This window comes from Sparus aurata, chromosome 10 (assembly GCF_900880675.1).
Source record: "Sparus aurata chromosome 10, fSpaAur1.1, whole genome shotgun sequence".
In the NCBI taxonomy this organism is placed as follows: Eukaryota; Metazoa; Chordata; class Actinopteri; order Spariformes; family Sparidae; genus Sparus; species Sparus aurata.
In genome coordinates this window covers 26,890,317-26,905,129 of record NC_044196.1, presented here as the reverse complement: position 1 = coordinate 26,905,129, position 14,813 = coordinate 26,890,317, and the positions used below count along the sequence as shown (strand labels likewise).

Sequence of the window (14,813 nt, the reverse complement as noted above, 5' to 3'; positions counted from 1 at the left end):
TGCCACAAAATATAAACACGTATCGAAATCGACCTTCCTAAATCAAAGCACAAGCTTTCCAAGCTGTGAGAAATGAAAGCTAAGCGGAATTCACCCGGAGACTAACCTTCACAACCTTCACGTCCACAGTCGGTTTTCAAGAACTTCGACACAGACGGAGACGGCAACATCTCCAGAGATGAGTTTGAGGCAATCCGGAACAACTTCCCTTACCTCAGCAAGTTTGGAGAGCTTGACAAGAACCAGTGAGCATTCGCAGATTTATTCGCTGCCGTGAAATCGATGCGGTTTGAACTCGCTTTCAGACCGACCCAACCTGTCTTGCCTGGAGCTTACCTCTCTTTGCTTCCTCACACAGAGACGGCAAGATCAGCAGAGATGAGATGATAGACTACTTTATGAAAGCCAGCTCTCTGCTGAACTGCAAGATGGGTTTCATCCACACCTTCACCGAGGCCACTTACGTCAAACCCACATTCTGCGAGCACTGCGCCGGATTCGTGAGTAAACACCTATTATTACATGTTTAAAGCTGTAAAAGTACATCATAGATTATTTTGAATACAGAATCATCTGCCTGTTTTATAATCCCCTCAGGCCTCCGTGAAAGCCTTAAACAAATATCGATCTTTCTCTCATTTGGCTTTGCGTTTTCAAATGCATTGATTTCCTCAATGACCCAATCGATGGCACGTGTTTGTTTTCGAAAGGTCGGAGGTCAGTTGTGCTCGCTCTGCCGCTAACGTAGCCATGTAGCCTTATAGACTATCTGCACTTCATTACTTGTCTCGGCAGTCGCCGTCAGCGCATGATGGGCCCATCTCTCAGGGGTTCCTCCTGTCAGGTCAGGGCAATGCCAATTACTTTGAGCTACGGCCACACACTGCTGAAGGTGCACTCTGGGAAATATGGGAGGAAGGTAATTGGGCGAGATGATAACCCTCCTCTATGCCAGTGTTGCAGCTGTGTCCGCCCGCGCGCGCGCGCGCGCGTGTGTGTGTGTGTGTGTCCTGTGGCCCTTAACATTCCCCGAAGTCCCCCGTGAAGCCCTCTGTTATTTAGACAGCGACAGTGAGTCAGCACTCAGCTGTAATGAGAACAGGAATAGGGCCCTCGTATTGAACCGCGGACATGGAGATGACTCCCCCAATTCATTTCTAAGCCAGAGAGAGAACACTTTAAAAGAGAGGTATGCAATAGATAACATGTATTCATATAATCTATGACATTTCATTTACACTCAGAAACACACTCACACACACATTCTCCCGGGGAAACTCTGGCGTTTCATATTGGCATGAGGGGAAACTCAGAGTAGAGAGCAGGGAAAGATAAGGACTCTGGCAGCGTGCTTCTTCCTTTCAATATGTGCACGTGTGTGTGTGTGTGTGTGTGTGTGTGGCAGCAGTAGATACATTAGCCGCTTCCTCTTCTGCCTGCTTTGTGTTTTCCCTCTTGGCCCCCGTGCTAAAACAATATTTTCCCGCAGCCCATTTTTCAACACTTGTCTCGAACACGACGCGCAAGCCGAGCCTGTAAACACTGCAGAGTTCACTCACCCCCGGTGTCTCACACGGATCTTCATAATCGTGCGCTGTTTTGCCTGCAGCCACCTTTGGCCTTACATCCTAATTAATGGCTCACAGATGAGTTTTACTAAGTGCACAAAGCGAGACAACACATCTCAGGTTTTTTTTTTTTTTTTTTTTTTTGCATCTCAGGAGAATACAGCGAGTTTTACAGCTAGAGGCTCAGAGCACTTGTATATGAGGGATCTCAGAGAGTCTCACTGGGCTTCTCGCAGTTTACCTTCGTAGAATGAGAATAAAAAGAGTCTTGTTTTGCCTTCTATTGCTGTTTATACAGCCTGACAAAAACTCGACTTGACTGAAAAGCAGAGCTTCAGAAAATGTTCTTACTGAGCAAAATTCCTTTCAGGCTGTCTGTTTAGGGTTAGGGTTAGGGTTAGGGCATTTTGTTCTTTGATAAAGCAACATGATCGAGCATGTTCACTGTTTTTTTCAGGTCATCATGCCCGCTGATTTCCTGGGTCCGAGCTGCAAAGCACTTTCTTTCATGTATTTGGGGCATTTTGGTTCATACTGCAAACCAGCACTTGTGAACAAACCTCCCATGGACGTGTCTCGCTGACCTTATCCTGCTGGCTTGCAGACTTTGGCGGCGGAGAGGGGTGTGCCAAAACAAATCTGTTTCCAGTCCCTGTAACTGTGACAGCAGTTACAGGCCACAGTGGAATTTTTCTTTCTGTTTGCACTAATTATCTTCCACCGATGTTCAAACCAGCTAAAGACACATTGAATAGGACTAAATTAACAGCTGTAAATCCAGTGGATGATGACACTGTCAGCAGCATTTTTTGGTAATATGCACAGTCCTTAGCTTCTGGATCTATTCAGTCCTGTTTGTGCAATGCATGCGACGATTACAAGTGTAAAGAAGTCGTCAAATGTCCCAGGCCGCAGTCACTTTTTTCTCCGTGTTTGAACATTACAGAAGTTAAAGGAATAGTGTCTGGCTGGTTTGCTCTCTTGTTAGATGAGAAGATCGATGCCTCTGTCATATCTGTCCATTGGATTCTAACCCAGGAAACAGTTAGCTTAGCATGAAGATAGATTGTAAACAGGAGGAAACAGCAAACCCAGCTCCGTCCAAAGGTTAAAAGACCTGCACCTGTAAAGCTCACCAGTAATTCCCACATTACGTATTGTAAAAAAAAAAAACAAAGTTGAAAACCGAGAACAAGAGTCTCTGCTGGTTGCATAGCAACTTAATGGTGATGACAGGACTCAACAAGATATAGTGTGTTAATTAGTGAAGTGTACAGGTGTTGGTAGGGAACTTTAATTGACCTTTGGACAGACCCCGGCTAGCTGCCCCTCTACCCCTCTTCCTCCACACAACTGTAGTTTCATACCGAACAGCCGTTCAGTGTTATTTCAATGCGGTTTTGCAGCGGTTTTCCTAACATGTCCACACATTTTAATTCACTTTACAAAAGGGTGGTATGAAATGAAAAATAATAATGTTATTATTCGAATGGAAAGCGTCGTCCCTCCTCGGTGTGCGTTGAAAGCGCTGTCTGCTAATCTCTGCTGTTGCTGTGTCAAACAATTCAGGAAAAAAAGGAGCTGACATGCAATTGTTGTCACTTTTACCGTGTGTTAGTAGACGTTTTTTACTGGGGGAAAACACCGACCTTGAGCAAAATTGAAAACATATTTACCATCATTCCCTGTTAAGTAAGAAACATGCAGTACCGCATGAACCTACAACCAGTAACCACAAACATGATGCTCGCTAGATTTAATTTTAAATGCATTAACATCTAACATGTCAGCTCGAGCTTCATGCTCAGTCACACACAATATGCTGATCAAAAGCGAGCGAGCATGTAAGGAGGCATCAGTGAAGGTGTCCAAAAATATCAACTTAAATCTCTCCCAGAGAGATGTGGAACCGCTGCCAGTAAAAGTAGCACGTTTCGATCACAGTACAACTCAGACATCCCGGTTCAAGTGCCATCATTTCTAGATTGTTGATACGGTTTTTTAAAAGCGTATGGTTAAACTGTCAAAGAAGTGTAACAAGTCAGTGTGTTTCCACCTCTTGTTTGTAGAGCATTGTGTTTTTAGTCCACGGAGGCACTAAAGGTCAGTCAGTGTAGGCAGAGCTGTGATGATCGCTGTGTTTAGATGTTCGGCTCGTAACTGACTTCTCTTTGTTGTACAGCCTCCGGTTGCATTCGCGGTTTCCCACTGTGTGTGTGTCTTTGTTTTTTTGTGTATCTGCAAGTGTGTGTGTTTGCATGCATACATGTATGTTCATGTGTGTGTGTGTGTGAAGAGGTCAGGATATTTTGTGCCTCCTCAGATGTGCCAGTGCAGCGTGTGATCTCCAGCTCGGCTCTTTCATGTCATTGTTCCCCCACTGTCTGTGCGCTCCCTGCGTCCCGCTTGATCTCGGCCCTCCACCCCCTCTGTGTCCCACCAACCTCCTCTCTCTCTCTCTCTCTCTCCTTCTTTCCCTCCGTCTCTGACACTTTCATTCTGTCTTCATTTGTTTTTTATTGTCAGTCTTCGCTGGGTTTCGCAGCATCAGTGCGGGATACCAAGATGTGAAATTTTTTGGAATGTGTTTCAGCCCATTAACTGCTGATTATATATATACTTTCTCTTTTACAGACCACGAGTTTGTAGTTTACTTACGAACTTTCAGGCATTGGTTTCCTTTCATTTAATTTCACTGCTCACCACAGCTTAGATGCTTGACACTGAGATAGCCAACACGTAACAGTTTCAAAGTTGTTTGATACTAAAGTTGCGAGCGGATGCTATTTTGAAATGATTGACGCTCTCCTCGACGGCGCACATGAAGGTGGCTGACCAGAAAAGGCACATGCACAATAAGCACATTGACAAAAATAACACTGACCAACAAAAAAGGCAGCAAGATGTTAAACACGCTGCCTTTGCAGGCTGATTTTCACACTGTAGCGTGCTGAACACAAGCTGATGGCCGCCAGAGAAGCAGGAAATTAATCAAACCTTTTATGGCGTGCCTAATAGCGGGCAATGGGGTAAAGTTTATGACGTTTGTAGCTAACAGACTAAGCCATGCAAAACAGCTGTAGTCCTTTCAGCCTAGTGTCATAACTTGATTCTGTCGGCTGTGATATGGAAGAATGTCTTTGGTTGTTTTTACCACACAGCGTAAATTAAAGCCATTACAACGCAGTTAATTTGGCAGAGCGTTACAGCGTGATTTTAAAGACATCGATGGAATGATGATTACATCATGATTACAGAGAGGGTGCTGGGAGTATAAATGTCAAAAAGACACTATGCGTTCAGTATCCCAATAGAATCCGTCAGTGGCTCTTAGTTATCTTCAAAGTAAAAAAAAAAACGTATGGTGTGGCAGCGGATAGCTTCCACTGTGACAAAAATAACGTCATTTTGAGAAACGTTCTTGTGATAACATCATAACATTTTTTCATAGATAGTCATATCATTCAGTCTAGGCGTGACTTGCAGCTGATGCTAAGATGTAGATAATAATAGATTTATAGATACGCTAAACCACCTTGCTTGCTCAACTTAACGCCGGACAAACATCTTTTTCTGCTCGATCTGCTGATTACAAATTATACTGGGATTGAAAACCCGACCTTTGTGTGTGCAGAATATTTCAGAGGAGGAAACTGTGGCGTGTTGATCAGTGGCATTTATACCAAGAACACAGAACAGGAAACCAAACTGAGAGATTATATCGGAAGCTTTGTTTTTTTATATCTGTCCGCTAGATTCTTATCTTCCCAACCATTTCACAAGTTATGCTATTTATTATTCTCTTCAGTTTCTCTATGTTCGTTTCTGTACCTTATGACCGTGTAACACAGTATGCAGTATACAACTCCATAATATTTGGATCTTATATTATTCTTATATCTTCTTGTTTGGAATATAAGTCTTATATTTGTTCTCTAAGAACCCTGGCCGTAAAGAACAGAGTATTATGATCCCTGCAACACTGGACCCATAATTTATACCTTCTGTCATCTCAGAACTCACTAATTGCTGCAACACCCTGATGATTCTAACATTCCTCCTGCCTAGGTGCAAATCAAAACACATCCCAATTAACGCCCTTTCCTTTCCCCTTGTCTTTTTTGTACTGTAGATATGGGGCTTCTACAAGCAAGGCTACAAGTGTAAAGGTAAGAGAGCAATTCATTTGGAGCTTAATCTGCTACACAGATGTGTGTGTATGTGTATGTGTGTGTCTGTGTGTGTACGCACGCTCTCTGTAGCTAAGATCCAGAGAGTTGAAGTGCTGAGCAAATGTCATCAACACAGAAACCCCTGGCAAATATATCGCACTCTTTTAATGGGTGTTCACACACAAAGCTCGGCTCGCTCACAGCTGGATAAGCTCCATCAGCTGAGACCGCGCTACACACAGTCCACAGTTATTTGCCCTTTCAAGCCTCCCGGTAGAGCAGTGTTTGAGGAAGCTGGTTCATTTCACGAATGTACATACACGCGGGCAGCCTCCAACACATCCCGTCCTCCTCACATCCCGGCGGTCATTAGCTTCAAAAACACACACTCAGCTTGCTTCTCCCCCCCCCCGCTGGTGGTCTGTGCCGATGCTAAAAAAGTAAGCAGTGATAATGCGCGTACGCTCAGCGCACTAAATAACTTACGCTACATATGTTGCCATCCAGATGTCAAGCAAAAAAAAAAAACTTTGGAAATGATGCCAAAATGCAAATCGCGCAAGTTTCCGTCTGCCGGAGTCTTTCAAGGTGTGATTGATTACAGCTCGGGCCTCGTGGATGGGAAGAGTGAGAGTAGGCAGATTTAACAGGAAGGATTTCATTGTTCTGAGGATTGAGTATTGTTTCCAATACTGTCTACAGCATTCATCGCCTGTGCTTGCCCCCCAGTTATTTTGCTTACACAGACATTGTTTCCCGATTTTTGGGGGAAAAAGTTAAGTAATATGCCAATGTAGAAAATGACCTGAGAGATGGGACTTACAAAAACAGCGTGTATGCCGAGTCCTTGTGTGTCAGAGGATGTTATGTGTTCCCGTTCAGATTGTTCTTTCCTTAAAAAAACAAGCATTTCAATCACAGACTGTCTCTTCCATTCTTATTCTCAGCATCAACTGCTTCCTCATTCATGCAAGTTAATCTCGGTCTGGCTAAGTAAGGCCTGCAAGTTATCATCCAGCATTTGAGTTGCATAGCAACTGGAATAATTAATGCCCAAAGGGGCTTTTCAGGTCCCGTGGTCCTTTTCTTGCAGTGTTCTCAGCAACCTGCACCTGTGTTTAAGAGGGCAACCAATATTCTTATTCCATCAACGTCTAACATCTTAATTACCAAGACATGTCCCACTTTAATCGTTAAACTTGTTTTTTGGTAATTACTTTAAAAAAAAAAAAAAAAAAAAAAACTCTTTTAATTTGAGCTTTTCTGGCGCTTGCACGGTAACTCAATGATTAAAAGACAAACGAGCCCAAATGAATGTCGCTGCTCAGACAAGTGAAAAATGGCAGGGAGGTGATAAGAGAGCAAACACAAGCGCTTTGTACACACACACACACACACACCCCACTTACATCCCCAAACGCTCCACTCTCCCACCCCGTCCCCTCTGTGGAGGAGTGCACGAGTCAGACTGGGAGACTGTGAGCGTTCTGGCTTGTTCCAGTGCATTAATGAGACCACAGGAAGTCAATGAGAAAGCCTCACAGCCATTCATCCCCATTACCATTGTTAGGCCGTACTCAGGGAGGTAGAGAGAGCGGCAGGGACGTAATTGAAATGAATCACCCTCCGCAGTGCCGGAGCGGAGTGCGTTGAATGCTTTGAATGTGAGTGTGTAGTCGGATGTGTGTTTTACGGCAGTGGATGTTAAAATATTTAACCTGAAATCTGAGAGACACCTCAGTGTCTTTGAATGAAGTGTGTTGTTGTTATGCCAATATTCTAACATGTATATGAATACAATGCAGGTATGATAACAGCGACAAGTGTCAACCTCTACATTCTTACCGAGGGCTTTGGGAGCACTTTATATAAACCATCATTAATAAATGTTAAATCAGTAGTTCATTCAACTTTAGTTAATGACTATATGACTAGACAAACTGCCATTATAAAGTTGCAACTGAAGTTTGTAAAACTTTAATTGTTTAATACACGATTTACAAAGCATTTTATTGTTTGTTAATAGTGAGAACTTGTAAGTGAAGTTTAGAATGTTACCAGGAACAAGGCGCACTGAAAATAAAAATTGATTCGTGGAATTCTGCAGGATATTTAAAAGTAGCAATGCACTGTGCAATGCCAAGCCTCAGTATGCCCAGCAGTCGCTAGCAGTAGTTCCATTTATCATGGACAAATATGAGAGCTCTATCAATTTTATGGCCAAACAAGAATTTTTCCACAATGTCCAACCATTACTTAATTCCTCCCTTGCTGTGGACATTTTGGGGATTATCCCAGTCTTTGTGTGTGTTACACGGCCGCTGAGAAGTTGGCGATGTAATAATAACACAGTTAAGTCAGAGCAACAGACTAAGAGAAGAAAGTGAGGAGAAGTGAAGAAGTAGAAAGAAGAGAAAGGTTATTAATTGTGTCTCCCTCTGCAGTTGAGACGTTTCATCACAAACTGAGTTGGGTACTTGACCACTGAGGGGTATAGTGGGAAATACACTTTCTATCTGGAGGAGAAAAAAAAAATAGCCTATTATACTGCGAAGATGTGATAATGACATGGAACTTGGATTGCAAAAAGGCCTTTGTTGAGAGTGTCAGACTGTTCTGAAATGTCATTGAGGAAAATCTTGTGCATGACAAAAGAGATTTTGTTTGCTGTGGCACGGCTACCAAGGCGTGTGAGTGTGTGCTCAGGTTCTTCGACTCTCATATGTTTTACCTTGCTCGATGACCCATCGCTCCCCTCCTCTTAGACTCCCGCTGGCTGACCGAGTTGTTGTCAGGCACAGTTGGCCTAACCGTGTGTGCGTCCAAGTGTTCACGTGTATGCATGGCGTGTAGAGGCTCTCTGCTGTCACCGCTGGCTCTTCCGTTTGCCCCGTTGTTTCTGTTTGCATCCGTCCCTCTGTCTGACCCTCTCCCTCTCTCTCCGCCCTCCTCCTCGTCTTCCCCTCGCTCCCTCCCACGCCTGCTCTCTCGGCGACTCTCCCTGCCTCTCTTCCGGCCCCGCCGTCCTCTCCCCCTGTCCCGTAACCTCTCCTTGCCGACGTCCTCCTCTCTCCAAATGAACGCTCCGGCGGCAGCCTGCGGGGTGAACTGCCACAAGGCCTGCCGAAGCCGCCTGGCTGTCGAGTGCCGGAAGAGGACCAAGAGCATCAGCCACGAGACGCCGCCTGCCCTCCAGGCCAGATCCTACAGCTTCCCTCCACCTGCCAACACCCCACCAAGCCTGCAGAACACTGGTGGGTCTTGCTTTGTTAAGTCTATCATGAGGAAGTCTGATGGTTCATTCGGCCAAAATGCTTGCAAAATGGGTTGTGTCATCTGTGAAGCCATGTTAAATTGATTGCAAAGAGGAATCTTCTGCAAGCTAAAACTTTTGTGACACGTGTGATATGGAAGATTGTAACCTCCTGCCCACATAGACTGGAGTTTTCAGTGATGATGACTCACAGCAGCGAGTTTGTGAACGTCTCATGAGAGTGGCTTATTAACATTGCCAGCCTTGATGTCAAGTATTTGAACTCTTGAAATTGCCGTGACTGAAGTTTCTCTAAGCTTTGTCCGTCACATTACAGTGACTTGCAGGATCCTCCCATGGCATTGTGGGGTTCTGATCACAAAGTGATTTGAAGAAAGTGACAAAATCGTCAATGTGTTCGTTTTAGGTTTGCTTTATATATACAATTCTTTATATTCCTTAAGCACAAATAAGTAATGGCTGCCAGATGGGGGTGTTTTTTGTTTGATGTTAAATTTCGAATCAGAACTTAACATCTTGCAATTTAAGACAATTGTTTGTGATGATATTTCTGTCTTTTACATACGATGTACATTACATATTTTCATTAGCTCTCTTGATTTTAAGAAAGGCATAATATAGCACACAACACGTGTTCACGGGAAAAAAAAAAAAACACTCTCACAATCCTACAATGTGCAAAAATGTACTGGCAGACAAAACAGTAATCATTTTCTTTTTTTCCTTTCAGAACAATCTAATGCAGTCGTCCTCTCAGTAAAGTATAGCTTTGAGCAGGGTTTATAACACGTTTTCAGCACTTAATGTCACCGCTTCGACACCTCCACTTTTTGAAGGGGGCTTTTGTTTTCCTCCGAGCATATGGAGCACTGACATTTGCCAGATATTCACAAACAATGGAGCGCAATTTGCAATGGAAATATGATTGGCCCCTCCGCGGCGAGGCCACCGACTCACAGACGCGATGTTTTCATTAGGCATTATCAGAAACGGTGCCCTGCCAGGCTGTGTTTTATATTAGTGTGAATGTGTTTGATCAATAAGGCTACACAGCGCTGTAAGGCAAACGAAGTGGCGTGGCGAACAGACAAAGAGCACACATTTCATCGACTTTTCAGCGTTTTCATTTGACTGACCGATCTGTTCCTTGTTTCTTTTTTCCCCGACATTCTCTGTTTCCAGTAATTGCTGAAGAAGATATAGAGACGGTGGAGGAAGGAGTGTTTGATGTGCACCTATAACCAGGTAAGAACGATGTTGGCTTTGACTGCTAAATCAAACTCACTATTCATTTCATTCCAATTGTGATTTTTATTGATATTTTTGGGGCCTACTTGTCTCCGAATCAACTCCAGGTGTCCTACAAAGAATTGCCTCTCAACTCTTAAGTGAAGTTCATCATATATTGTAGATGTTAACAGTTTTGAAAGTGTGCAACAATTAATTTCTATTATGGCTAGCTCCCATTATCGTAATGGTAATGCTGCGTGACTGTGCCTGTGATAGACAGAATCTGCTCTATTAAAGCTGCAGTTGTTAGATACTGTACACGCTATAAGTAGAAACATTACAGCACCGGGAAGTCTAGTTGCACAATAGTGTTGAGAAAAACTGATAACACTGTCATGTGTGTAGGCTAAATATGTAGCCGGAGCCATCAGTGTGAGATCGCCATGCAACCAGCTTGGCCAAGAAGTAGTAACCCTGCATAAAGAGGTGCTACAGCAGTAGGCAGAATTTGTTAGCTTTGCACGAAGCTAGGTTAGCTGTATCCCCCTGTTGACAGTCTTTCCAGTTCCATGTAAAACCTACGTAACTTACTGCTTCTTATGTTTTTGACAAAAAGTGAGAGCGGTATCAGTCTTTCACCACCTTTCACTAATTTCACCTATTCCTTTACAGTAGACTGTCCAAAAAAAGTGTAGGAAATGCCTTGATGTCAGATCACCTTCAGTATATATATAAAAAAAAATGGAACCCAGTTATGCGTCTCATCGAAGGTTGCATATGAGTATAAGCTGTGAACAGTTTAGTCAGAGAGCAGTTCGCTCCTCTAGGATTGTTTGATTGGAGTCAGTTTTTTCAAGGCTGCAGAGGTTAAACTAATCAGTAGAGGAAAAAAACAGGAGAAAACAGGAAACAAGAAATAGCATCATTTTACGAAGGACAAATCTTCTTCTTCTGTCATTTTGCGCCCCAACACTCCGGGGGGTCCCGCACTCCGGGGAGTTCCACACTCTGGGGTTAGAACTATTGAAATTATGCATTTGCCTTGATATTAAATCTATTATCAAGGCCAATGCAAAACTTGGCAAATGATCAACTGAACAACAGAAGAATGCAAGACACCATAGTCAGATTAACCTCATTTCGGGCCTCTGAGCAAAGAATAGCAATCAGTTTGTGTTACATTGATTAAACAGAAATGTCTTATGAGTAAGAACTGGGCAGTATAAGCTAGGGCTGGGGGATATTACCCTAAATAATATCATGATATTTTTAGGCTACATTGTGATACACTATATATATCGCGATATTTCGAAATTTCCTCTAAAGCACTTCATAAATATTATAGAAGGCAAAAAAAGGTCATGATATTTTTGACAAAATAATTCAATATTGATGATCAAATGATAATGTTGAGATGAATGAAGACACATATGTTATAATATATATATAACAACATCAGTAATCCCATTCCACAATAATAATATACTATTGACATAGTATCTTGCCCTAATATCAATTGATATTATAGAAGTCTTGAAACTATATAGAGGATTATAGTTGTTAGATTAAGGCCCTTTATTATTTCAGTTGATGTTCTCATTAATTGGTGCATATTTCTAAACTATTCATCCCTTGTCACATCCCCCCCAAACCAACTGGCACTTGGTAAATGTTGCGCTTTCGGGGCCCCCTGGAGCCACAGACGCCGCCATCAAACACTTTTATCGCAGTGCTGATGCGTTTTCATGCCCTTCGGCGTTTTAAACATGTACTGCCGGATTTATCGGTCATTGTATCGCAACCCATGCAGGAGCCCTGAACTGAAGTGTGTTTTTTGATGAACAGGCCAATGACAGTCTCCAGCTCTCCGTTTTAGAGTCCCGCCTGCGGTTGCTGTGCGAGAGGCCAAATCAGCGAACAGTCGGGAGCCAGACACAGAATGTGCCACAGTATGTCAGTTTTTACAACACTGAGGAGAACTTGCACTGAACACAAGCCAGGATACCTACATGCTGCCTCACAGTGGGCACATACTGCAACAGCAACGCCACTCCAGCCACCTCACACGAATGTGACCACCAACGTCAATGGAATGTATTTGTATGATTTGTATGTCAAATTTCTGCATTTTGATTCTATGTCGACCAAGAGTGTTACTGTAAAACTTAGTATATATTCAAAAAAAAAAAAAAAAAAAGTCCAAAAATTGTATTTTCTCGGTGGATTGCTAAAGTCAGTGAAGTTTATAATTTGAGCGCACTTTGCTGCGAATGGAAATGGCTGTCAGCGTTTATCGTTCCAACATAAAAAGAGGTGCTGTTACTGCCAAGAATGTAAACCTGCCACCCAGACTAAGCTACTGTCTTCTTCATCTGAGAAGCTCTGCTTGTTATTGTTTATCATCCTGTTTGGAAAAAAACATTTCAACGGACCAATTATAGGACCAATTTTGATGTCAGATAAAATATTGTTGATTTGTGGTGCTCGTCTGAAGCCTGATGACAAAAGCAGCCATTTTGCCAACAAAAGAAACAGCTGAAATGACTGTGTCGACAGTTATAATTAGTGTGGACTTTGAGCAATGTTATATTTTTTTGTCATGTTTACCTGAATATCAGTAACTGTCCTCTAGTTATTGCTGTGGTGTTGTTCCAGTATACAGTACTGTCTTGTACCAGTGCGCCGATAGACGATCTGTCCTCTTTCAGTACTGTGAATGTAGCAGAAACAGTGAATTGCTGCTGTCAAATGAAGAGCTCGTCGTTTCCGATAAACGCGTCGACAGCAGAGAGCAGGAAAAATGTTTAACTTCCCGCTGATCGCTCCGTCAGATTTGATTGAGCCTCAGAGTTCTGAGACTGTCAGTAAGAGTAAAATAATCAAATATATACCAAAAAACCCAAAGCTGGAGTAATGAGGCTTTTCATTTGACAGCAGTGTATAAATATTATATTATTTCCCTGAGAATATGTTTTGATGCAAGTTGTATTTTGCTGTTTTTACCCCCGCATGCTTTCTCCTCTGATGCTGATGATTTGTATTTTTATTTGTATTTTTTTTTTTTTTCAACGTTGCACGCCAAGTTTATCACTCATTATTGAAACATGAAGTCTTGAAATTCCACACGGATGAAAATGCTTCTGTTGCTTTGTGCCTGTGGAGAGATGAATTCAGATTTTCGAGTGCCATATTGTTAACCGCTGGTTCGTCATTGAATGAGACTCCTCACATCGCTGGTATTTATTTTTTTTTTCTGTATAAATAGCTAAATGGCTGCCGGTCCTTCCGTGTCACTCCCTGCCTCACGAAGGATGTTTGTTGTCATTCTGTGAATGAATCTTTCAGACTGATGTCATGCTAATCCTTGTGGTCCCAGACGATTTCCCAGTATTAAATCCAGCAGGCATCACTCTAATATGTGTTCTGGTTAAGAATTTCTGTGACTAATAAGAATGATACTGAAAAAAAAAACCCCAACAATTTGTCTTGTCTTTCTGAAATGGGAAGTTAATAAGTGGGCCATGTTTTGATTCCATCCACCCCCATGATCAATCAAAAACGTGCGCAGCGGAAGATATATCAAGCTTTTAGCAGCCGCTTTGATCTAACAATACAATCTGCTTCATGTCAAATAAAATACCCATTACTGTGAATGCTCTCAGGTGAAAGCTGACGATTTACAAGCTATCTAGCATTTTAACTTGAAGAATTAACACACAGAAATTACTCTCCTGGCTTGGGACTTTGCAAATCTTCAGGTTATTCAACTCAACCTGTGTTACAAATCAAATCTAACCTATTTCACTCTGTTCCTGAAAAGACGACACTTTCAGAAAAGGCTCACTTAACAAACATGTCGTGCTGTGAGATGATTTGTGTTTTTTTTTTTCCCCAGACATTAGAATACCGCTAGAAAACCCTGCAGCACTCTGGAATTTACTGATGCGACTACAGTACCCCACCCTTTTCAAGCCGAAGCCAGTTTCGCAGCAGCTGCAACACAACAAAATCTAAAAAAACCACATTCCCCTCCCAAAATAGACCCGGCCCAGATGTTGAAATCGATTCTACAAGTGCCACCGCAAAATTATGCCATCCTTCATGTGACCATTATCCGCTGTCCTCTGACCGTCTCTTATAGACATTAATAACCCGCCCCGAATGAGCCTCGCAGTCGATGCCACATCTAGTTACTCTCAGAGATGAAGTCAGTCTGGGCCCTTTGATTGCCTGGCTCCAGCTCTGTGTGTTCAATTCAATGGGAGGACATTGATCCAGCCTTTGAGTCGGCTCATATCTCATCCAGTGCTATGATACTGCTAAATGCTCTCATGTGGGGCTATATTGGCTCACAATGAGCTGATGAACAGCCGAGGTGATGTGTTCATAAGTTGGCCTATCGACCTTGGTCGCACACGTGGATGCGTCTCGCGTTAACCACACGATTATGCAACTGGGATTTGTTCTTTTTGTGTGTGTGTGTGTGTGTGTGTGTAGCTGCCTATTATACCAGTCAGGAAATACTACATCCCTCATTGATAAATAGATGAAGAAGATCTCGTTGGTGGA

At 42.7% G+C, this 14,813-nt stretch overlaps 1 protein-coding gene across 4 annotated transcripts in view; it reads left to right on the top strand.

Moving 5' to 3' along the window:
* Positions 1–13,659, top strand: part of LOC115590597 (RAS guanyl-releasing protein 2) — a 40,816-nt gene extending 27,157 nt beyond the window's left edge. For 2 of the 4 annotated variants that reach the window (XM_030432016.1, XM_030432010.1), the window contains exons 12-17: positions 130–245; positions 359–500; positions 5,701–5,737; positions 8,836–8,994; positions 10,197–10,259; positions 12,090–13,659. In XM_030432016.1, coding sequence (XP_030287876.1) covers positions 130–245; positions 359–500; positions 5,701–5,737; positions 8,836–8,994; positions 10,197–10,255 — 513 coding nt within the window. In that variant the 3' untranslated portion in view covers positions 10,256–10,259; positions 12,090–13,659. The remainder of the gene's footprint in view (positions 1–129; positions 246–358; positions 501–5,700; positions 5,738–8,835; positions 8,995–10,196; positions 10,260–12,089) is intronic. The other 2 variants (XM_030432011.1, XM_030432012.1) reach the window with 2 other exon arrangements.
* Positions 13,660–14,813: the final 1,154 nt, after the last annotated feature.